At 35.4% G+C, this 24,655-nt stretch overlaps 1 protein-coding gene across 7 annotated transcripts in view; it reads left to right on the top strand.

The window, feature by feature from the left end:
* The window catches only part of ATP2C1 (ATPase secretory pathway Ca2+ transporting 1), a 161,207-nt gene that overhangs the window by 72,751 nt on the left and 63,801 nt on the right, over positions 1 to 24,655 (top strand). For all 7 annotated transcript variants that reach the window (XM_019023678.4, XM_019023680.4, XM_019023687.4 and 4 more), the window contains 6 exons: positions 1,930 to 2,040; positions 3,861 to 3,977; positions 6,470 to 6,559; positions 9,284 to 9,319; positions 12,480 to 12,541; positions 13,431 to 13,539. In XM_019023678.4, coding sequence (XP_018879223.3) covers positions 1,930 to 2,040; positions 3,861 to 3,977; positions 6,470 to 6,559; positions 9,284 to 9,319; positions 12,480 to 12,541; positions 13,431 to 13,539 — 525 coding nt within the window. The remainder of the gene's footprint in view (positions 1 to 1,929; positions 2,041 to 3,860; positions 3,978 to 6,469; positions 6,560 to 9,283; positions 9,320 to 12,479; positions 12,542 to 13,430; positions 13,540 to 24,655) is intronic.

A 24,655-nucleotide genomic window follows, 5' to 3' on the forward strand; every position in this document is an offset into this window, starting at 1 on the left:
GAGTAAGGCTGTCATATTGCATGCTGGGTACTAGAGTTAGCAATTTCCAATATATTATTGATAGAAAAGTAAACATTAATAGGAAATTATCATGAACTGACTTTACTCACCTTGTTTAGTCTGTATTGACCTTGTTGGAAGAAAAGTATTAATAGCTGTCATTTGAGCTCTTACTAGTGGTAAGTCAAATGCTGTGTTAGTGTATTTAATCCTCAAACATCTCTGTTTAGCAATATTATCCCCAGGTTATATATATGAAGAAGCTGAGGTTTGGGGATCTTAGAAATAAGAGGTTTTATTGATCTCTTTGTCACTGCAGGCAGTGTAAATATATTTGATTCTTCTTAATTTTGCTTTATGATCTCACAAGATAAAATAACTATGTCATCTATTTCAATTCTCATTGTTTTAAGATTTAAATCATTTTGGGGGGAATCTTCTCCAATGTTTTACTTAGGAATGGTTCAATGAAGTCTTTCCCCTGTCCTAGTTTGTTTTATAGATTTGAAATAAGGGCATTTCAGTGGCTCTAAAACATGTGTGTGGCTTTTGTAAAATTCCTAATCTTTCCTCTAAGTTTTTACATTTCTTAATTATGTAAAAATATTATGCTATAAAATAATTTCAGTAATTTGCAGTAAAGAAAGGTAATCTGTCTCGTTTCCTCCTATTTATTCACCGATATCTCCTCATTAAAAGTTGAAAAATACTACTGCTCTTTGTTTTAAAGTATTTAAACATCCAACTGTACTTTTTACATAAATAAGATTAGAAAACATGAATTTGATTGTTCCAGAAACTCAGTCATACTGAGAGAAGACTTTTTTTCCTCAGCAATTTACCACATTTTGGAGTAAATGCAAAAAGCCTTTATGCGTGCAGGCCTGTGTAATGACACTCTAATGTAGTAGAATCTTCTTTGATTTCATTTGCTTAAAGATACTGCTTTAAAAGTTTTAGGGAAATATTTTATCCTAAAAACGTTAATTATCCAAGGTTGAAAAGATCTTACCTGACAGCTTAAAAACTTGTGTCTGGGCAGTAAGATGATAATTTTAGTTTCAGTATTATTTTAATTGAGTGGATGTGTGGCAATTCAAGTGTTTTCATCTCTTAACTTTCAGTAGTGGGCAGCTTTTGTCTCCCTTCTGTTTTCACTCAAAGCTTTTTGTCTGTAAAGAATCTCAGCTTAGGACTCAAAACAAGTCTGTGTTGAGGATTTATTTCTAGAATTGTGTTACACAGTTTTCTGTAGCTATAGATAATTACTTATGAAGTTGCATCAAGTAGGTACCTTGATTACTACTATCTCTTGACTAACTGCTTGTTCACAGCCTTCCCCACCCTTCCCCCCAGCTCCCCTTCACTAACCTGTGCATCCTTTGCTTGTCTGGTCTCTTTTACTTCTTGTTTTTCTCCTAGTTTGTGAATAGCTCTTAAAGTCTGACTTGTTGTCATGGTGCGTTGAAAGAGTAGCCAGTTGTCTTTTCTGGGTAGATCAGCTATGAGCTGACTGACTAAGAGGAGTAGTTAAAATGGAGAAAGCTTAGCTGTACTTTGTCTTGCATGTTAAACATAATGAGTTTAGAGGATTATGATTATTTGTAATCATCAGGATCTGCTAGACAGGACATCTGTTTTACTTTTTACTCTTATGTTGGTGGAGAAATAGCGTGCTTTTCATTCAATGTGAAAATTTTGTGTTCTAGCTGGGCACCGATGGCTTAGTTTTTGAAATGTAATTTCTTGAGAAGTAGCATGTGGTTAGTATAAAATTGTCTTTCCTATTAGGACTAGCTACATAATTAGTCTGAAATATTTTTCTAACTGGAAAATTAGTTGCTGTGAACTTTTGGATTTTTATTATTCTAGACTGCATTACACTTGTTTGCTATATTCAAATATTTTTTCTTTGGTTTTACTTCCTAGGTTGCACGTTTTCAAAAAATACCCAATGGTGAAAATGAGACAATGATTCCTGTATTGACATCAAAAAAAGCAAGTGAATTACCAGTTAGTGAAGTTGCAAGCATTCTCCAAGTAAGTGGTTAGTGGGGAGGAAGGGACTAGATGGTGTAAAGTCAGTCACTTAGACTCTATAAAACAGTGCTGTCTAATTTACTTTTCTTCAGTGATAGAAATATTCTCTTCTGTGCCATTCAGCATAGTAGCCACAAGTTGAACAGGACTGTTGAGCTTGACATGGGGTTAAACGTGACAGAATTAAACATGACTATATGACTTGAAATGTGGCTAGTGTGATGGAGAAACTGACTTTAATTTAATTTAAATTTATTTAAATAACTACAGGTGGCTTAGTGGCTACCTGATTGAACAGTGCAGCTCTAGAACATAATAGCTTTTCTAGGAACTAACTATATTAGTGCTGTGTAAGGATTGGTTGGATTAGGAAAATAATTAACATTAAGTAGTGGTAGGAGTTTATCTTTTTTTGATAAGGGTTTTCTAAGGTAAAGTAAAAACTAAGTACAAGTTTAGAATTGCAGATAATCTGTAATTGCTTATGTAGGCTCTTCCTGGTTTTCAAAAGTAGTATCTATCGAAACATGAAAAAGATAATATTTTTTATTTTTCCTTCAACAGTCACATATCTTAGTGATAGCATTAAAAACATGGCTATCGGCCGGGCGCGGTGGCTCACGCCTGTAATCCCAGCACTTTGGGAGGCCGAGGCGGGCGGATCACGAGGTCAGGAGATCGAGACCATCCTGGCTAACACAGTGAAACCCCGTCTCTACTAAAAAATACAAAAAATTAGCCGGGCGTGGTGGCGGGCGCCTGTAGTCCCAGCTACGCGGGAGGCTGAGGCAGGAGAATGGCGTGAACCCGGGAGGCGGAGCTTGCAGTGAGCCGAGATCGCGCCACTGCACTCCAGCCTGGGCGACAGAGCAAGACTCCGTCTCAAAAAAAAAAAAAAAAAAAAAAAACAAAAAAAACATGGGTATCCTTTTTTAGGTTTTTGTTGTTGTTGTTATTGTATTTATACTCTGCTTTAAAACCACTTATTTGTAATATGTTTGTTTTGAAAGGCTCCTTTATTGGACTCTATTATAATAACCTTTTGGTCAGGGCAACTGTTTTGGGGGTACAGATACTTTTATTCTTTAATAGTTAGAATACTAAATCATGAGAGAGAATAACTGAAGGATGTAGGTAGTGTTTATAGAACATAAACTGTTCCAAGAAGAAGTTCATCTGAACTTCATTGCTTTTGAGTAATTTAGGAAGCACAAAATTTGAGCATGAAATAATTACACAGTCCAAGAGTATAAATTAATACCAACCCCAGGGTTTTGATAGGCCCAGAGAACAAGGAAGACATTTATGGCCCATTGAACGTTCTTTGGGAGAAACTAATTTTAGAAAACAGCGAAACAACAATGAAAAGGAAAAAGCTAATTAAAATGTACTGTTATGCTTTCTGTAAGTCTTGTGGCTGATTGTGTTATTTTTCTCCCTAAATTTTGTTTGGTAAACTCTGCCTTTTTGTTTACATTTTTTTAAAAAAATCAATTTTGTTGAGATATAATTCACATAAAATGCATTGTACTTTTTAAAAGTGTACAATTTGCATTTTGACAAATGTAATCACCACCACCATTAAGATAGAACATTTTTATCACTCCAGAAAGCTCGCCCATGTCCCTTTGTAATTAATCCCTCCCTCTCTATGTGTCACTTCTGGCCCCAGGCAACCACTGATAGGTTGCTCTCATAATAGACTAGTTTTGACTGTTGTAGTTTCTATAAATGTGATGATACATTATATTATGTGCTTTTTTGTGTTTTTCTTTTCTGTGCTAACATTTTCAATAACTTTCATGTATAAACTCTAACAGGCTGATCTTCAGAATGGTCTAAACAAATGTGAAGTTAGTCATAGGCGAGCCTTTCATGGCTGGAATGAGTTTGATATTAGTGAAGATGAGCCACTGTGGAAGAAGTATATTTCTCAGGTGAGATACTTTTACTTCCTCTTCTACTGTGTAATTTATTAATACATGGACTTCTGTTATGTAGTTGCTTACTTTTGTGATACTGTTTATGGAGAAAGGAAATAATTTTTAGATGTTTTTTACCTAAAATTTTTCATTTGTTGGGGCTTACTGTTAGGTTGGAATTCCTGTATTTTTAGTATGTAAATCTTAAAGACAACATTTTCCATATGGGTATATTACACAAAGATAATACTGTTGACAGTAGTGTCCTTTGCTGATATCAAACCTACACTATTTAAATGATAGGAATGGCAATATTTTTTAAGGTAATCATGGCTAGCTCAGAAAACTAGTAAAAAGTAAGTTAGGTAAGTTAAACTCAGGCTGCCTGGGTACAAATTACACCTTCATTTCTTACCAGTTGTATCATCTTTATTATCCTCTGAGCCTTATCTATAAAATGGTGATGATAACCTTACGGGAGATAGTTAGCTCTCAGTAGATGATAGTTATTTATATTTTTTCATCCTAAATTTTAGGAAAGACTCATTCTAGGCTGCTTTTATCTTGATAACGATTGTGTTAATGTAAAAAGTTACAGGTTACTATGATTAGTTTTGAAGTAATTAGGTTGGTTTGCTAAACAAATATTTTTTGCTAAAAACCTCTTTTTAGTAAATGTCTGTGCCTTTTAACCTGCAGTCTTTCTAAAACGATCTATGTTTAACTTTTCTAAAGTGCCTTTTCTGCTAATGAGCTTAAATTTGCCAGGCTTAATTTTGCAAATGAGTTTGTCTAAAGTAGCAACACTGGAATTTTAAAGGTTGGATGAACCTTGTGTGTATCTGTCTTATTTTTATGGAATATTATTTATATGTGTCTTTGTATTTTCATACTTACCACATTCCCACATTACCAAAGACTTCAGAAAGCATTAACATAGTTTACTCTGGATTTATAAATTGTGATGATTTGACTTATCCCTAGGCAGTATGATTTAATGTTTTACTTTCTTGATCCTGTTACCAAAGCTAGAGCACCTGCCCCTTGGGATTCCTGTGAGAATTAAATAGTGCCTGTAATGTAGTTAAGCACAACCAAACAAATAACAGTAAATAGTAATCGTAATCATAAAGCACTGGGTGATTCTTTGTTCCTCTGCAGCCTGCCATCCATCAAGTGGTGTGCTTAGTAATGTGGCACAGCTTTTTTAGGGGAAAATAAAAAAGATCATGGGTATTGCCCTCAAAGTGTGACGTTAATAGCTAACATTTTTAAGAACGTTTTTTGGTTTACACGGTGCTTTAATGTACATTCTTAGTTAATCCTTATAACAGTTCTTTGGTATAAGGTTCTGTTTTACCAGATGAAGAATCTGGAGCTTAAAAAGATTAAGGTGACACACAGATGCCAGCAGCTGGATTCAAACCTAGGTACTCTGACTCAGTCAGGTTTGTGGTTGGTCAGCCCTGAACCATATTGCAGTTGCAGTGTTATTTTGTTAGGGCAGTTTAACTTATTATTTTTTAAAAATCCTCATTAGAATCACTTGGGGAGTGCTTAAAAAATGCTAAAGCCTGGGCCTTATGCCTAAAGATTTTGATTTAATTAATTTGGTGTGAATCTGGGCATTGGTATTGTTAAAAGTTTCTTATAGGATTCCGATGTGAAGAAGGATTGGGACTTGTTCCAGGGAATGGAACCATAAAGGGGCTTCGGAGGTGGTAGCATGCAACCTCAGAGCTATGGTATCTAAGGGCTGGGGCTTTCTGGTGGGATGGATTCTTTTTAGCCTAATTACTTTGCAACTTTGACAGTGATGTAACACTTTAGCAGAGGAACAGATTCTAACATCAGAGTTTCAAGGAATAGAATGTCCAACTGGAAGAATTTGGGGTTGACTCTGGTGTGAGGTCATTTAAATGCTTTCTGATCAGGTTGATGCTATAGTCCTGTTTCTTTGATATGATTTGCTGTGGTAGATAGAAACCAGGAAAGCTAGCCTTGAGGAAAATCTTCAGTTTTCTTTTGTGGAGAGGAGGGAATTTTTCTGTGATATGTGAGTCAACCACAGAATTGTAATCTACACCATTGTACTTGAGAAATGTTTGAATCTCAGTGTTCTATTCAGTATTTTGCCCAAATTTTTAGCTTAAAAATCATCTTCTCCTGCTTTTTCTAGCCTCAGTAGAAATTCAGAACAGCTGTATTTCTTAAATTCATATACCAAAAATTGCTGTATACTATAAGGAATTGGTTAATTCTTAGTTTTAAGTATTGCTATTTAATTCTTTTTTTTTTTTCTGAAAAGGAACTGTTACAAAGCTTTTAAATGTAGTTAAGTATAAACACTTTTTTTGTTAATCGAAGAGATACATAAAATAAACTGAGTATAGACTTTTGTAATTTTCCAGTCATGCTCTTATGGTTTTTTTTTTTTTTTAAAGCCTTTGCTGAGAGAACTGTCATGTACAAAACTGTGTTGAATTGCTGTTTGTTTTTACTTTCAGTTTAAAAATCCCCTTATTATGCTGCTTCTGGCTTCTGCAGTCATCAGTGTTTTAATGCATCAGTTTGATGATGCCGTCAGTATCACTGTGGTAAGAAAAAAAATTACATATTTTTAATCTGTTGAGTAAGTGTATAAATTGGGATTGGTTTTTATTTTGGAAAATAAATTGAGAAGTGCTCTCAGATTTTTTTCAGTGTCCAAATTCTGCTTTTATTTTATTCTTTTTGTTGAGACAGTTTCTTGTTCTATTGCCCAGGCTAGAGTGCAGTGGTATAGTCATGACTCACTGCAGCCCCGAACTCCTGGGCTCAAGCTGTTTTCTGACTCAGCATCCTGAGTAGTTGGGACTACAGGTGTATGCTAACACCCCCAGCAATTTTAAAATTTTTTTGTAAAGACAGGGTCTTGTTATGTTGCCCAGGCTGGTCTTAAACTCTTGGCTTCAAGTGATCCTCCCACCTTGACCTCCCCAAAGTGTCGAAATTACAGGTGTGAGCCACTGTGCCTGGCTCAAATTCTGCTTTTATTATAGTTACAGTAATTTTGAGTAATGTTCAAAAGTCCATGATTAGCACACATGAAAATTCTTTAACAATCTGATAATTTTCACAAATATGAAATTTTATAATTATCTGATTAAATTTTAAATTTATTTCACTTTGCAGTTGAGAATATATTTTGACTAGTTGTGAACTAAAGCCTGACATGTGAAGTTAAAAATATTCCTTATAGTGCATGCTGTATTTACAGCATACATTTACTATATATGATTTTATTCTTTCCAGCTAGGTTATTCTAGCTTTCATTGAACTGTTTTCTCATCTTTTTCCTTCTTGCTCCATTTCATTTTTGTATAAAAAAATTGTAGCAAGTAAAAGCACTTATGTTATGCTTAAGAACACTGTAGATATTATTGTAGAGATGCAGCTCTTGAACTGTTGCTTGCAGTATCCCAGGAATCCCTGAGACCTGTTCAAGGGGTATGTGAGGTCACAACCGTTTTAATAATACTAAAACATTATTTGTCTTTCAATTATAGACTTTTGGCATTAATGGCACAAAAACAATGGCGGGTGAAACTGTTAGAGCCTTAGCACAATTCAGAGTAATGGCACCCAACTTTGTTAACAGTCATTGTTTTCTTTCATGTTTCTTAAGAATGTTCTTGATAAAGCAGTAAAAATTAATTTTATTAAATCTGGACCCTTGAGTACATACCTTCATAATAATTTATGTAATGAAATGGGAAGTATGCATGAAACTCTTTTGTATATTGAAATACAATGGTTGTCTCAAGGAAGGGTGATGATTGTGAGGCAAACTAGCCTTGTACTTGAAAGACTGACTCATAGACAAACTATGGGTGTTAGGACTTGGGTAACCAGCAGATTCTTATTTTTGAAAGTGAATTAAATGAGCGAATCAGACCAAGGAAAGGCAACTGGCAGAATTTGTTGCTAATGATAAAATTCAGGTTTTCAAGCAATAATTAGGGTTTTGGAAAATTTGTATGCACTCTTATGGGCTGGATAGCATCCCAGTATTTAAGACTTTATTCCAATTAGATCAGTAGTGATTTCAACAAATGTGTGTTTTTTAAAAAAAAAAAAAAATTGTTACGAAATGTGGTAACTTTGGGGAAGATTTGGGCAATCTTGGGGAAGATGTGAATAACCAAGTGAACCAATATTTCCCAGAAGACCAATGCGTGACATTACAAAATCTGAAATGGTAAAAGATCCATTCAAATGCAAGATAGGTCAATGGATTTCGATATAATAGATTATGAAAGGTGCATTGATACAGTTTTATATTCTACATTGCAGATTACCTTTAAGTAACTAGCACTTGAGTTTTGGTGTAGTAGCTAAGAATAATATCCACAATCATCTGAAAAAGCTGTTAAAATACTCCTCCCTAGGCTGGGCATGGGGGCTCATGCCTGTAATCCCAGCACTTTGGGAAGCTGAGGCGGGTGGATCATGAGGTCAGGAGATTGAGACCATCCTGGCTAACATGGTGAAACCACGTCTCTACTAAAAATAGAAAAAAAAATTAGCTGGGCGTGGTGGTGGGCACCTGTAGTCCCAGCTACTCGGGAGGCTGAGGCAGGAGAATGGCGTGAACCCCAGAGGCGGAGCTTGCAGTGAGCTGAGATCGCACCCCTGCACACCAGCCTGGGCAATAGAGCAAGACTCCGTCTCAAAAAAAAAAAAAAAAACTCCTCCCTAAAAAAAATAAAAAAGAAAAAATGCTCCTCCCTTTTCCACCGTATCTGTATGGGGCTGGATTTTCTTCATACACTTTAGCCTGAACAATATGTTATAGTAAATGGAATACTAGCTTTCTAGAAAGTCATATATTAAAATATAAAAATTTAAAACACTGCTATTTTTCTCACAATTTTTTTGGAAAATTTATTTTTCATAAAGTTATTTGTGTTAGCATGTAATGAGGTTTAAATTTTTTTACATGAGTTGATAAGTAGAAATTAAAACTGACTAGTTGAAAAATTTAGTATGGTAAATATCAGTATATATAACCCACTTAAAAGCTGGTCCTTAATTTGTGAGAGCATAAAAGGGCCCTGAGGTCAAAAAGTTAGAGAAGCTGCCCTGGTAATGGCAAGCCACTGTAAACTGTTAGCTTCTTTCCCCACAGGCCTTAAGGTAAAGTTGTGATTTCTTTTCCAGCTGATCTCAGTGTTTAAAATCTGTTATTGTGGGACTGCAGATAGTTAGAAAAATAAAAAACAGTTAACAGATACTTCTCAAGTTAATGTCTGATTTAAAAGCCTGTTTCTTTCGTTTAGGCAATACTTATCGTTGTTACAGTTGCCTTTGTTCAGGTAAGTACTCTATTTTGCCAACATGAAAATGGTATGTTAATTGCTTAAAAATCAAGGTGTCTTGTGGTAGAACCTACCGTTATTGGGGGGTTGTAATGCCCATCAGAACAACTTATTCTTTGTTTTTCAAGTAATTTCAGATATAGACAGCTCTTCAGGGAAGCTTGTGGTGTGGGACTAAGGAACTGCTTTGATTTAGGTAGTGAGATGAAGAAAATCTAGTTTTTTATTTGATGATGTTAAGGATAACTGAAGCAGATGGAAACAAAAAGCATCGTAATAGAAATAAAATCCAGCAGTAAACTTTTTTATTTTTTCAATTAAAAAATTGGACCAGAGTTTATAGTTTCATAACACTGTTATGTTTTAATGCCTACTAGAGCTAAGTCTAGATGAAACAAAAAAGTATAGAATTAAAAGGTCGATCTATGATGTACCATTTGAAGAAAATTCCACAGGTTTCTGTGACTGATTCTCTTAGCCAAATGCTACACTTGTTTGCTGAATTTATCGCTTAACCTTATTTTATTTGAGTCTGTTTTGAGGAATTAAAATGGTTCTACTCATTGTTGGCATGACCTCCTCTCCCCTCCTTTTAAAACAATTTCTCATTCCTCCACAAAAGGGGTGTTGTGATCTGAATCAAAGTAATTGAAACAGTAAATAAAACATATGTAAAGTAGCCCCTTTAAAAAATTACTATGAATAATGTGGAGATACTGTCAAGATTTCTATTAATAAGTGCAGACAAATAAAAATGTAGGCTTAGTTTTATGTTTATTTAAATATCTGAAACTTCTGTAGATTTTAGAACAGTGTTTCACAATATCATCAGATTTCCTTTTTAGCTAGAACATGGTTAACAAGAACAGAATTATTCTAGCTTAGAGAAAAATGTAATATTGTTGCATAAGCCTGAAGTTCGTGCTGTTTTGAATCTGAAGCCTATACTTTGAATAACTATGGTTGTTCTTACATCTACAATTTATTACGTGGGTATTTCTTGTCACTATCCCAGCCTCTTAAGGTAATCTCTAACCTAGTTGTTATTAGTTCTGTAGTAACCCAGTGTAGAAAGCTAGTTGGAATCAGATCATTTGCAGTAGGTTTGTGAGCTCCGTTAGTAGACTATCAGGGTTCCGCTTTTAGGGGAATCTTGCTTAGACAAATGTTGCCCATGGTCAGGTGGAGCTGGTTAGTCTAGCATAGGTCATTTCAGGCTAAGCATTATTCAAGGCAGCTATTCATTCAGCCAAGTGAGTGGTATGACCCACTGGACCACTAACTGGACCTTCTTGCATCTTTAAGAATGTGTCAGATATGTGGAGTGCCCTACTTCAGAAGGATTCCTGCAAGTAGTATCACTATGTATGGAAGACCTCAGTACCTTGTTCTCTTTGATCACTAGAAAGCCCATGCTTTCAAAAAACACCACAAAATTGTGATTTTAACATAAGTCAATATGGAATTTTACACAAGATAGTGTTGTTATACACATTAAATGCTATGGCTGAGACTATTAAATATGTTTATGATAGGTACATTTGATAGAAATCTCACAAAAGGATGAAAACTTTATAAAAAGCCTAGTTTCATATTGCTAGGTCTGATTCTTACACACGTGACCCATCACCAAATATGCCTGTGAAACCAACAAAATAGTCTATAAACAAGTAAAAATCCTCTCCAAAAAGATCCTATTTACTGTCAGTTGAACTTATCATAATGCTTTAATCAAAAAGCTCTTTATCAAAAATGTATAAAAAATTCTTAATACTTTATCATTATTTGTTATTTGTGCTATATTACCTGTGTCTTAAGAGGGCTTTTTATATTCCTTTTTATATTTATGTCCTGCCTTTTTTCCGTATGTCTTTGCAATCCCCATTCCCCACACCACTGTACTTCTTCCCAGCCATAAAAATAGCTAATTGTTTTATATAGTCATAATGAAGTCACCTTACAATAAATTTGAAAAATGACTTTTAGGCATTTATTAGGTTTTAGGTGGTATGTTTAATGATCATTTTGATATAGAGGTATCTTTATAATTGTAGGGAGTGGAGGCTAAGAAACCAGAAGAGATAGGTAAAGATTGGGCAGCATCGATGTCATTTATTACTGGGATCTAGGATTGATGGGTATTTTCTAGCATATTACAGAATTTTTGGGTAAACTTCCAAATTCCTTTATATCCTTCATGTGTTTGGGGTGTTGTCTTATGATTTTTACATTTGTAGATTTTCCTTATATTTGTCACTCTAAGATTAAGTAGAGACTGATTGTGTTCTAAGTTATTCTTACATAGCCTTGTGTTTTCTATTTGAAGTTTGTGATGGATAGGACATTTTGACTGGTACTAGCACTGCAGTCATTTCAAAACATTCCCAACCCTTCTACCTCCACTATTTGCCTCTCCCTCTTTTGACCTTAGATTAGAAGATTCTTTTGCTTACTACAGACATGAGGCAAAAATAGCAGTGATGTGTGATGCAAGACTGCTCATGGAAATGTGGACTAAGTAGTATTGTGAGTTGAAGGATGTTTCTGACCGACCCTCAGCTATTTGTTATCTGGATGGAAGAAGGCTAGAAATCACATTGTTAGAACTCCTGAGAATTTTCCTTTTTGGATACACAGGTTGATGGGAACTGGGTCTGTCAGTATAGAGCCAGCCACATCTTACTCCTTGTTTATCCCATGTTTGTTCTAATGGTTTACTTCATAAACCATTGCTGTTAGCATGGGCTTAAATTCCTAAAGCAATTGTTGTTTACAGTTAATTATCTTTGACTTCTGTGGTCATTAGACACTTAACATAAGATTATCTAAATTTTAAGGCTCAATGACTTAAAACTTCTAATGACTCAAATTATGTACTCTTTGGACATACTAGTCAGTTTTCATTTTTATTCTAAATAACCTTAGGTTTGTACATTGAATATTAAAATGTAAAACTGGGAATACTTAATTATCAAAATTGATCTCTACATTTAACATTTTAAAATAAGGGACAAGCTTTTCTGGGTAAGAATATAAGCACAAGTAAAGGAAAAGAGAATTGGGGGAACTTTTAAAATAATGATTGAGATTAATAAGTCTAAATGGAATATATTCATAGGAACAAAATTAAATTCTACTTTTTTTTTTGTTTGAATAGGAATATCGTTCAGAAAAATCTCTTGAAGAATTGAGTAAACTTGTGCCACCAGAATGCCATTGGTATGATCCTTTTTTTGGTATGGATTTCTGCCCCTTTAAAAATAGAAGTTGAATGTGACTAGTACTGTACATATTGTTATCCCCACTTTGTCTGAACATAAGGAAGACACTATTAATCTGACACAAAAAGTTCCTGGTCTCATTAATGTAGCAAAACTGTACCATTGAAAACTTTAAAATCCGAGATTCTAGAGACATGGATGTATTTAACAGATTTTTTTTTTTTTTTTTTTTTAGACGGAGTCTGGCTCTGTCACCCAGGCTGGAGTGCAGTGGCACAATCTCGGCTCACTGCAAGCTCCGTCTGCTGGGTTCACGCCATTCTCTTGCCTCAGCCTCCTGAGTAGCTGGGACTACAGGTGCCCGCCACCACGCCCAGATTATCTTTTGTATTTTTAGTAGAGACGGGTTTCACCATGTTAGCCAGGATGGTCTCAATCTCCTGACCTCGTGATCTGCCCACCTCGGCCTCCCAAAGTGTTGGGATTACGGGCGTGAGCCACCGCGCCCGGCTGTATTTAACAGATTGTGTGTGTGTGTGTGTGTGTGTGTGTGTGTGTGTGTGTGTGTGTGCGCGCGCGCGCGCGCATGCACGTGTCCATGCGCAAGTGTGTGCTAAGCCCTGTTCTGGGTATAGTGATTCACAATCAAACAGACCCAGGTGATTCAAAAGGTTGCTTGAATTTGCACATTTTACATTTGAACAAATAATTTGTTTTTCAAGTGATTTTCTGTCATCTTGGCATCTTAAGTGTTTAGAAACAGTCTTTTTCTTGGTTCTTATATTTGCCTTTTCCTCAGACAAGCATACTGGAAATAATTTTTTAAGATAAGTTGCATGAATTTTTTTTTTTTTTTTAACCATGGTTGTTTCTATTTCGTGTTACAGTGTGCGTGAAGGAAAATTGGAGCATACACTTGCCCGAGACTTGGTTCCAGGTGATACAGTTTGCCTTTCTGTTGGGGATAGAGTTCCTGCTGACTTACGCTTGTTTGAGGTAAATTTGGGATCTGATTGTAATAAGTGAAAATACGTGGATGTAGATTAAAGGATAAACATTACTAGTTTTAAGGAATTAACACATAGTTGATTTGAACCATTTGGTATTCTACTTTAAAATGTGACATATATAAATTTTTTTTCCTTAAAATATATCTGTCTCTACTGTAACATCTTTTGAGGTGTTTGTTTAGTGAATCAGCAGATCTTTATAGAAACCTGCATATTAGGGACTGTGGGAGATACAAAGATGATATGATAGAATACTTGTGACTAGGGAACATACTATGTGTACACAAATTACTCACTGTAAAATAGAACTCAGTAATTGAGTAAGAGAAGTTCAAAGAATAGGATATAGACATTTAAAGAAGGGAGAGGTTCCACCTGATTTGAATGAGATCAGAATATGCCTCAGACCACATGGCTTTGGCAGTGATAATTGAAGAGTAGTACTGGACAAAGATGGGGAAGACAATGAAGCAACACCATTCAGATCACTATGAACATTCCAGTGTATGAAACTCTGTTGGGACATGGTAAGGGTAGAAAACGTGTGATGGAATCAGATTTCAGAGGCCTTGGATACTAGGCTTAACTTCAGATTTTTTTGGTTAGGAGAACCTTTTGAGGCTCCTGTGCAGTTGCTAAATAATGTTATCCTTAATCTGGCTACAGTGTGTAGAATAGATTGAAGAACTGGAAAATGGAGATAGGCACCTAGTTTAACAGGCTTTCAAAATCCATTAGTATGCAGGTCTTATCCACCATTGGAATTAAGCTGTTTGTTAACACCTACAGAGCAGTCAGTCTTTAAATACTATGGCCAAAAGTATGAGTGTTCTCATAGATGCTGTAGAAGGCCTGAAAAACCTTTCAGACTATATAACAAGAACAAACTTGGCTTAATCTTTAAGCAGAGGCCTTTTTTCCAGATATTTGAAATTTATCCTTAGAAAGCTAGTGGATTGCTTTAATTGGGTGACTAGGAATAATTGATAATATTGCAAGTGTTACTAATTTTACTTCATTATCCTTTTTCTCCTCTTTGAGGTCTTTCTAATGTTAATTCTTTTCTACTCTTCTTTCCTTCAGTTCCTAATATTTTGCCGATGACAATACCTTGAATTATTCTTCCTCAGAGATTAAGTAGTCTTGTCACTTGGCATAAGTTTTCTTCCCCCTCCCCCAGAACACCCTAATTTAAATTCATGGAGTTTATGCCATTCTTTATTCTGGGCTGCTTCTCTTCCAGTTGAGAAGCAGAACTTCTCATTGGGATAGTTAGAAGATGGTGTTTCTCGTTTGCATGGTTCGAGAAGTATAATGATAGAAACTTCAAAACACCATTAGTGCTTGCTAAACTATTTTAGGGTTTTCATTTAACTAAGGGTTAATTGACTTGACAGTTAATTATTTCAAAGTTCACATGTAAACAGGAAAGAAAACCTGTCAGTATGGATTAGTATGTATTTTATCTACTCAGCAAATATATATTGAAGACATTGTGAATTTTTTATTTTTGTTTTTGAGATGGAGTCTCACTCTGTTGCCCAGGCTGGAGTGCAGTGGTGCGATCTCAGCTCACTGCAGTCTCCATCTCCTGGGTTCAAGCAATTCTCCTGCCTCAGGCTCCCAATAGCTGAGATTACAGGTGCCTGCCACCACACCTGGCTAATTCTTTAGTATTTTTAGTAGAGACGGGGTTTGGCTGTGTTGGCCAGGCTGGTTTTGAACTCCTGACCTCAGGTGATCTACCTGCCTCAGCCTCCTAAAGTGCTGGGATTACAGTCGTGAGCCACCGCTCCCGGCCGACATTGTGAATTTAATAAGAATTACAAGCATATGTCTTGTGGAGTAATTTATTAGTTATTATTGTTTTCCCCCTACTTGTTAACTTTGCAAGCACTTCATCAGCACATTTTATTCTGCAGTACTGTAGTTAGGTTGATTTTGTTCTAGTTAATCCACTTTTACGTATATAGTTGAACATTTTTTATTCTCTCTACCTTAATTCTGCCCTATTTGTTTTGCCTGTTACTTGCTACCCCAAACAGACTTTTGCAACTACTTTGACTACAGATTGAAATAACTTTCCTTAAAGAGTTGGGGGTCTTTTATCCTGCATCTAAATTTAAATGTACTGACTTAGGATATAGGCTGATAAAGTCAGTTTCTCTTCTGGACACAGAAGCTGCTAGTTTTTTGAAATTAAATTGGCTTATTGGAGTTTTGTTGGCTCAGTTTGGCTGTGGTGATCTTTGGATAATTTTGTAAGGCTAGCTGGTCATTTGATACTACTGTATGAAATAAACTGTCATTAGGGTTTAAAGGAACCAGAAAACTCCTTAGTCAGCTTTGGGATATCACTAATTTCTTCCAAAGCACATAGATTTCACTTTAGAGAAAGCAAGTCTGTGAACTTCTGCTATGTAGTTAGTTCTCTTACAGACTAGGCCTAAAGCCACAGTTGCAACTTTAGTGTCATCATTTTGTAACTGTCATAAATTTTAGTGCTTTCAGAGTTTGACTGTAAACTTGCCTGGGTCCTCAGCAGCTTCTTGTTAGCATATTCAGTGACTTGACTGCTGTACAACTTTTATCTGGTACAACTTTTATCTTCATAGGTTGTGTCTTAGCTTGGGTTGCTTTAACAAAATACCATGCCATTTATTTTTCACAGTTATGGAGGCCGGAAGTTCAAGGTCAAGGTCTGGCAGGGTTTGGTTTCTGGTGAGGACTCTTGCTAGCTTGAGATGGCTATCTTCTTGCAGAGTCCTCACGTGGCGGAGACAGCAATTTCTCTCTCTTCCTCTTATACGGCCACTAATGACATCATTAGGACTAGCCTCATGACCGCATCTAACCCTAATTACTTCCCAGGACCCCATCTCCAAATACTATAACATTGACTGTAGAGCTATAGCATGTGACTTTTTGGGATACATAGTTAAGACTGTAACAGGTTGAGACTGCCATTTTGTTTATACTTTTTAAAGACTAATATTAATAACTTAAGGAATTGTGTAGTTTTTCCCTGGACTGTGTCAGGTTTTCAGAAGCCAGTGGTTGAGCCGAGATAGTTTTCCCTTGGTATCCACTGGGGATCGGTCCTAGTAGAGCCACAGAGAGCAAAATCCAAAGATGCTCAAGTCCTTTACATACAATTGAGTAGTATTTATATATAACCTCTGCACATTTTTCTGTATACTTTAAATCATCTCTAGATTACTTATAACTCCTAATAAAATATAAATGCTATGTCAACAGTTGTTATACTGTATTTTTAAAAGTTCGTATTTTTTTTACTGTTGTATTTTTTTTATTATACTTTCTTTGAATATTTTCCGCCTGTGATTGGTTGAATCCACTGCTACAGAGGGAGGACTATGGTTGGTGGCAGTGGCCTTTCCAGCAGGAGCCTGAGAGGCACTGATGGAGCTAGGACAGTAAAACTTAGAGGAATTGAGCTTTGGGCATGTTATTTGTTTTTTTTTCCCCCGAGGGTTTTCATTTTAACTTTTAATGTTGAGAAGAGGCACCACTGGCCAATTACTTGATGATAACCAATGGATTGGTCAGACAATGACTTTAGATGAAGCAATCTCATTGAGTATGTATGCCTGGATAACAGTACATTTTATTTTTATTTTTATTTTATTTATTTATTTTTTATTATTATACTTTGTTTTAGGGTTCATGTGCACAACATGCAGGTTTGTTACATATGTATACATGTGCCATGTTGGTGTGCTGCACCCATTAACTTGTCATTTACATTAGGTATATCTCCTAATGCTGTCCCTCCCACCTCCCCCCACCCCACGACAGGCCCCGGTGTGTGATGTTTCCGACCCCGTGTCCAAGTGTTCTCATTGTTCAATTCCCACCTATGAGTGAGAACATGTGGTGTTTGGTTTTGTGTCCTTGTGATAGATTGCTCAGAATGATGGTTTCCAGCTTCATCCATGTCCCTACAAAGGACAAGAACTCATCCTTTTTTATGGCTTCGTAGTATTCCCTGCTGTATATGTGCCACATTTTCTTACTCCAGTCTATCATTGAACAGTACATTTTGCCTTTGTGAAAACACAGTGTATTTTTGGTGTTGTTCCAGGTAAAGTCTATATCAATATTTGGATAAAGAACTCTTTGTAAGAAAAAACAGCGTGAGGGTCAGATGGAAAAAGGTTGTGGGTTTTTTTTTTTTTTTTGGTCTTTTGAAAATATTTTACTTCTCTCAGCTATAACTTTCTAAGCCCAATAATACATCGCTTGAAATGATAGCAAGATTTTCTTTCATTTGAAGTTCTGAATAAGTCCATTGACACTTTGCTTTGTGGTTCATGTGCTTATAGTTGGCCCCCATCATTTTTTTAAACCTATTTTTGATCTGATGATTTTCTAAATGTATCAGACTTCTTTCAGAGAATTACCACTTGGGCTAGCAGCCAAGATTAAGCTGTTTTTATGATACTGGATTATCAGACCATATTAATCTGGGCGGAAAGGTTAGTTCTATTAGGAGTTAGGGTCTAACTGGGGCTAAGCTCTGGAATTCAAACTTAAGAACACACCAGTGGGCATTATATTGTGAGCCATTTTTTAATCTCATGAATCCTTGTACTTTGTTATAGTATAGCAGTTTGGCTCAGTGAGTAGTTTCTGGTGTTTTCAGGGCTTGTTCCTTTCTGTTCCCTAGTTCTAAGGAGAAGTAAAAACCAAAGATAATGGGCATCATTGAGCCAGCACAGATATACTTTAGCTACCTGCCACCTGAAGGAGTCAGAAATAATCTTGACTGGAACCCCATGTAGCCATTATGTTCCTATCTGTGAGGCTCACATTCTTGCCCAGTCTGTTGTTAAGACCCGCTAACAAGCAGCTTCCTCCACATTGGATAAATCCATTACTGGAGCAATCACTCTGTGTCAAGCATTCTGATTTCCTGAGTTAATAAAATACATGTTCCATTTACTCAATGAAAAATACTCTGGTAAAACCCAGGTTACAATTCTGATTTGGTTTGGTATGCTTTTTCAAAAAAGAATGTTTTCAAATATTTGATAAAATGTAAGCATGTAGTGATATTTTAAACTTACTTATGTTGGTAATGAAGCTAATTTAGGCAATTGTAATCCATTTCTTAGGAAATCAGTTTGTTATGAAACCATTTTCGCCATTTAGCACATATTTGAAAACCATGTACAGCACATTGTATCAGGCTTCAGGGCTTAGAAGTGAAAAAGACAGTTTGTGCCCTCTCCATTGGCAGACACCAGCTTGCAAACAACTGTGATTCAAAGAATGATATGTGTCTGCTCGTGAAATGAATTGACCATGTGAGCCTAGGCAAGCCGCTTGATTTTTTCAGGCCTGTTTTGTCACTGTGACACAGAGTTGCCCTAGAGCAATGCATTCCAACTTCTAATGTGCCTAGGAATCAGCTGGGCTCTGTTTTGGCAGGTGTAGGGTGGGGCCTGAGATTATGCATACTTAACCAGCTCTTAGACCATGCCAAAAGCACTGGTCCATCCACCACATTAAAAAAAAATTACTAAAACAGCTTTTTTGAGATATAATGTGCTATCATCCAATTCACACATTTAAGGTGTATCATTCAGTGGTTTTCAGTATATTCACAGTTGTACACCCATCACTACAGTCTAATTATAGAGCATTTTCATCACTCTCAAAAGAAAACCCTTACCTTTTAGCATTCATTCTGTATTTTCCCTGCCTCTAGCAGCCACTAATCTGCTTGCCACTGAAATACATGTGCCTATTCTGGACATTTCATATAAGTAGAATCATACAATATGTAGTCTTTTATGTCTGGCCTCTTTCATTTAATGTAATGTTTTTAGGTACTTCATTCATGTATGTCATTGTTTTTTACTGCCAGATAATTTTCCATTGTAAGGATTTATATCACATAGTTGGTGAATTTAATCCATTTACACTTACAGTGATTACTGATGGGAAAGGACTTCTGTTGTTACTTGTTTTCTATTTGTGTTATCTTTTTATGTTCCTCAGTTTCTCCATTGTGCCCTTCTTTGTGTTTGTTTTTTTTTCCATGCCCCTCCGATTGATTTTTTTTGGTGTACCTTTTTTATTCCCTCGAATTATTTTCTGTGCGTACTGTTTACTTATTTTCTTAGTGATTATATGTGGATTACAATGAACATCCTAATCTGATAACAATCTAGTTTGAAGTGATACCAACTTTGCTTCAGTAGCATACAAAATCGTACAGCCCACACCTCCCTCATCTTTGTTATTTTTGCAAATGACATCTTTATGCATTCTGTGCCCATTAATATAGATTTATAAGCATTTTATGCATTTATAAGTTTTAATTACATAGGAAGCAAACACAGGAGTCACGAACTCAATATACAATAATACTGACTTTTATGTTTACCTACATAGTTAGCTTCATTGGAATTCTTTATGTCTTCATATGGCTTTGACTTACTTTCTACTTTCTTATTTCAGCCTAAAGGGCTGTCTCTTAGCATTTCTTACGAGTCAGGTCTGACTAGTGATGAACTCTTTTAGCTTTTGTTTATTTAGGAATTTAAAAATTTCTCCTTCATTTTTAAAAGATAATGTTGCCAGATAGAAAATTATTGGTTGACAGTTTTTTTTTCTGAATATTGTAAATGTCTGCTCTTTTTGGCCTCTGTCGTTTCTGATTAGGATTATTAATCTTAATGAAAATTCTGTTATGTGATAAGTTGTTTCTGTGGTTGTTTTCAAGATTCTGTCTTTATCTTTCAGTGGTTTGATTATAATGTGTTTAATTGTGGATGTCTTTGAGTTTATTATATTTGGATTTCATTGAGCTCCTTGGTTGTGTAGATTTATGTCTTTCATCAAGTTGGGGAAGTTTTCAGCCATTTTATCTTCAGCTATTCTTTCTGTCACCTTCTCTTTTTTCCTTCTGAGATTGTACTGGCATACCTCATTTTATCATGCTTCAAAGATAATGCATTTAAAAGAATATATTAATAGATTTGTGGCAACCCTGTGTCAGGCAAGTCTGTTGGCACCATTTTTGCAAGAGCATGGTGCTTACTTTGTATCTCTGTGTCACATTTTGGTAATTCTCACAGTATTTCAAACTTTTTCAATATTATGTCTATTATGGTGATCTGTGATCAGTGATCTTTGCTGTTACTGTTAAAATTGTTTTGGGGCATCATTAGCGATGTTCATGTAAGACTATAAATGTAATGAGTAAATGTTGCGTGTTTTCTACTGCTGCTCTGCCCGACTGCTCTTTCCCTCTCCTTGGGCTTTCCTGTTCTCTGAGAAACAGCAATATGGAAATTAAGCCAATTAATAACCCTACAGTGGCCTCTTAAGTGTTCAAGTGAAAGGAAAAATCGCATGTCTTTCACTTTAAGTCAAAAGCTAGAAATGATTAAGCTTAGTGAGGAATGCATGTCAAAAGCTAAGATAGGCTGAAGGCTAGGCCTCTTGCCTCAAACAATTAGTCAAGTTGTGAATGCAAAGAAAAAATTCTTGAAATTAAAAGTGCTATTCCAGTGAACACACAAATGATAAGAAGTAAAACATCCTTATTGTGGATATGAAGAAAGTTTGAAAGGTTTCGATAAAACATAAAAGCAGCCACAATATTTCCTTAAACCAAACCTAATCCAGAGCAGGACCCTAACTCTCTTCAGTTCTATGAAGGCCGAGAGAAGTGAGGAAGCTGCCAAAGAAAAGTTTGAAGCTTGCAGAGATTGGTTCATGAGGTTTAAGAAAAGAAGCCATCTCTATAACATACAAGTGCAAGATGAAGCAGCAGATGTTGATGGAGAAGCTGCAGCAAGTTATTCAGAAGATGTAGCTAAGATCATTGAGGAAGGTGGTTGTACCGAACATTTTCAATGTAGATGAAACAGCTGTATCTTCTGAATAACTTTTTCTGTATACTCGAATCAGAAAGTTAGCAATTTATGTAAGCATTTACCACGGATAAAATTAATTTCATATATCGTTTTCAGTAATACATAACACTTGGTTGGTTTGGCTTTGAGTGTTAGTAAGTTAAATACATGAAGATTTTAAATTACATTTTTCTTCATTTGCATAAACAGGTATGTTAATTTTTGAGAGCAGAAGTAAGAAATTTTATCATGATCAGGCAGCTACAGGTGAATATTTTGGAATATTGTTTTCTGGGGAGAGAAATCCATTTCTAATCTGCTTTTTAATGATTTCCTTTTAATTCTAGACTCGAGAGGTGATTGCCTTATCAGTATACTGTATGTCAAACTATTCTTTAGCTTAAGAACTTATTTGTAGCTGCCAGTTGTTCCATATTAACCTGAATTTTTAAAAGTACTTTCTGCCTTTCAGGAAACCTTTGTGACTGGCATTTGATTTCTTTCTCTCTAGTGTTTTATGGGAATAATAATCTTGTGAATTTTCCAATCATTTTTATTGTGTACATGTTGAATATTTAGACTGTGGATTATATAGTCGTCTGGATTCTTATTTATATTCTCATTTTTGAACTGCTTTATAGCATATTCACACCTCCAACAGACTGCTTGAAGAAGAATGAAAGTGAAAATCAGTTTTCTTGTTCATTAACAGGTCTTCTGAGGGTTTAATACTTAAACTTTTGGCTGGGTGTCATGGGGCTGGCTGATTCTTTGATTTCACTTTATCCTACCTTTCCCTCTCTCATGAATGCAATGAATAATGACTCTAATATCTTTCTTCTCAGACGAATTAAATTGTGACTTTATTAAACTGTAATAGGCTTGCCTAATTTATTAAATTCCACCTTTTCTTTCCCTCTACTCCCTCAAAACTACTTCCTAGGAAAACTCTTGCAATCACTATTAAGAGAAAATAACTTGTGACTTAGAAAGTATTCGTATTCAACAGATAGTTGAAATCTTTGCAGATTGGGACATTGTAAGATTTAGACAAATTTCATGATCATTTGAGTTTTAGTTACAAATTTATAATGATATAGGAAAAAATTAGGGTCCTGAGCTCCTTTTTCTTCCACATCAGCTTGTCTGTTCCACCAGACAAGGGCTCTCTTAAGTGATTGTTGTTCTGAGGCTGAAACCAAAGAGCTAGGTTGCTGACAGAGCCATGAAATCATGCTTTTCTCTTTTTAAAAACAACAGATTAAAAAAAAAATTCCTTCTCTGTTAGTCACTTCATGTTAGTATTTATCCATGTTTAAGATTTACATTTAAAGCAAAAGTCTTCAAAGGGAAAACATGAGTTTTACTTCTCTTACAGAAGGAATTCTGTAAATTTCTACAAGTATTTTTAAATATTAGTGGGTCTCTTTTCTAATTAAGATCTTGGAAAGTTACGTGCAGCTCTGATTGTTGTAACAAGCATTAAAGATGAGCTTGCTAAATAAAATGAACCTTATATAAATTTACTTGTAATTCAGATAATACATAATTTTTTACATATCTTTGCTTTATGTGTTATACTTTCTTTTTCTATAAGTGGTTACAAAATTGGGGAGGAGAAATAATTTGCAGATTGATCCTCTAAATAATTAAGAGGAATCTGGAGTTAAAGTCTTTCAACACTGGAATTTTATCTGCATAGCGTTGTACCTCTATAACGTTGGATGAGTTACTTAACCTTTCAGTGCCTGTAAAACAGATAATAATAGTAATTACTTGCCTCATAGGAGTTGTTAGTAGGATTAAATGTGATAATTTAGCATAGATATGTAGCATAGTGCCTAGCAGATGTAAGCAATGAAATGTCAGCTGATTTTTAGTATTGGCATTATCTTTGAAGAAGGGCCCATTTTAAGATTTCTTTCTCTTACCTTGCTAATAAATGTGTTAGTGTGAAAAGTTAAATAGTTCCAAGGTTAACTTGGAAAGAAAAGTCAAATAAATATGTTCCTTTAATAAAGAAAAATTCACTTGCCTTTGAACATGGCAGGTGTTTTTTAAATCTTCAGTTGCGTTAAGGTAATGAACTCAGATTTATTAACTGGTTTGTGTTTGTATACACAATTAATGTTAAATGCAAAATCCTTTAAAGTCTAAAGGACTATTGATCTGTGTTTTAAAGAATAATTTTTGTAAGCTTATTTTGATACTAAAATGCATTCCATTGTCATATTATCTAAACTTTTGGGAAATGCTAGCACAATTTTGTCTCTTTGGAGTTATATTTATTTTCATGATGAATATTTTAAAACTTAACAATCTAATGTAAACTGTTATTTTTGCAGTTATATGTTTGCCTAACACACAAACACACCAAGCATGTTCCTGTCCCCAAGGTCTTTGTACTTTTTGTTGCCTTTACATGAAATCCACTCTCCCTAATTATGGCCCAGCCTTGGAGCTCTCAGGTCTGTCAGGGCTCTGCAGAGGATTACCTGGTTTTGGGGAATGTTTTCTTCTAAAATGTGGCTCTATCTTTATTATGTTTGTTGTTTTCCCCCTACCTGGCATTATGTTATATACTCGTGCTTGTTTAAAATCACTTTCCCATTAATATCCAAGGGTAGAAACTTTGTTTCGTTCACTGCTGATTATCCTACTGTGTATGATAAAGCACAGGGCCTGGCACATTGTAAGCAGTAATAAATATTTGTTAAGTGAATGTAGGAATGTTGTTGATCAAATTAAAACAGTTTTGTTGAGGAGATGAAGATGCTGTGAACCAATTTTTAATAATCATTTTACATGAGGTTATTTGAGGTTTTTATGCTCAGAAATGAACCATTTGAAAAGATGTAATTTATAACTTTTCACCCCCCACCAAAAGAAAAGAAAAAGAAGATTTAAATTTAGAATACTTGGTACATAGTGTGAACTGAGAGTTAAGAAAGGCCTGATTGAGAATACTGACTCAGCCTAAAATAGCAGTGATACTGTGCAGTAATTTATCCTGTTTTCTTACCAGGAGCTTTCTCAGTGCCTAACACTGATAGTCAGTAAATGTTTGTTGGGTAAATGAATGAGCCTGTAAAATCAGTAAAGTCATGAACTAATTCCTAGTTTCTTACAGAGTATCCTAAGGACCCTTGAATAATTGCTTCTGGAATAAAATGGATGGAAATTTGCAACAGAATCACCTGTAGGGCTTGT

This window comes from Gorilla gorilla, chromosome 2 (assembly GCF_029281585.2).
Source record: "Gorilla gorilla gorilla isolate KB3781 chromosome 2, NHGRI_mGorGor1-v2.1_pri, whole genome shotgun sequence".
Classification (NCBI taxonomy): Eukaryota; Metazoa; Chordata; class Mammalia; order Primates; family Hominidae; genus Gorilla; species Gorilla gorilla.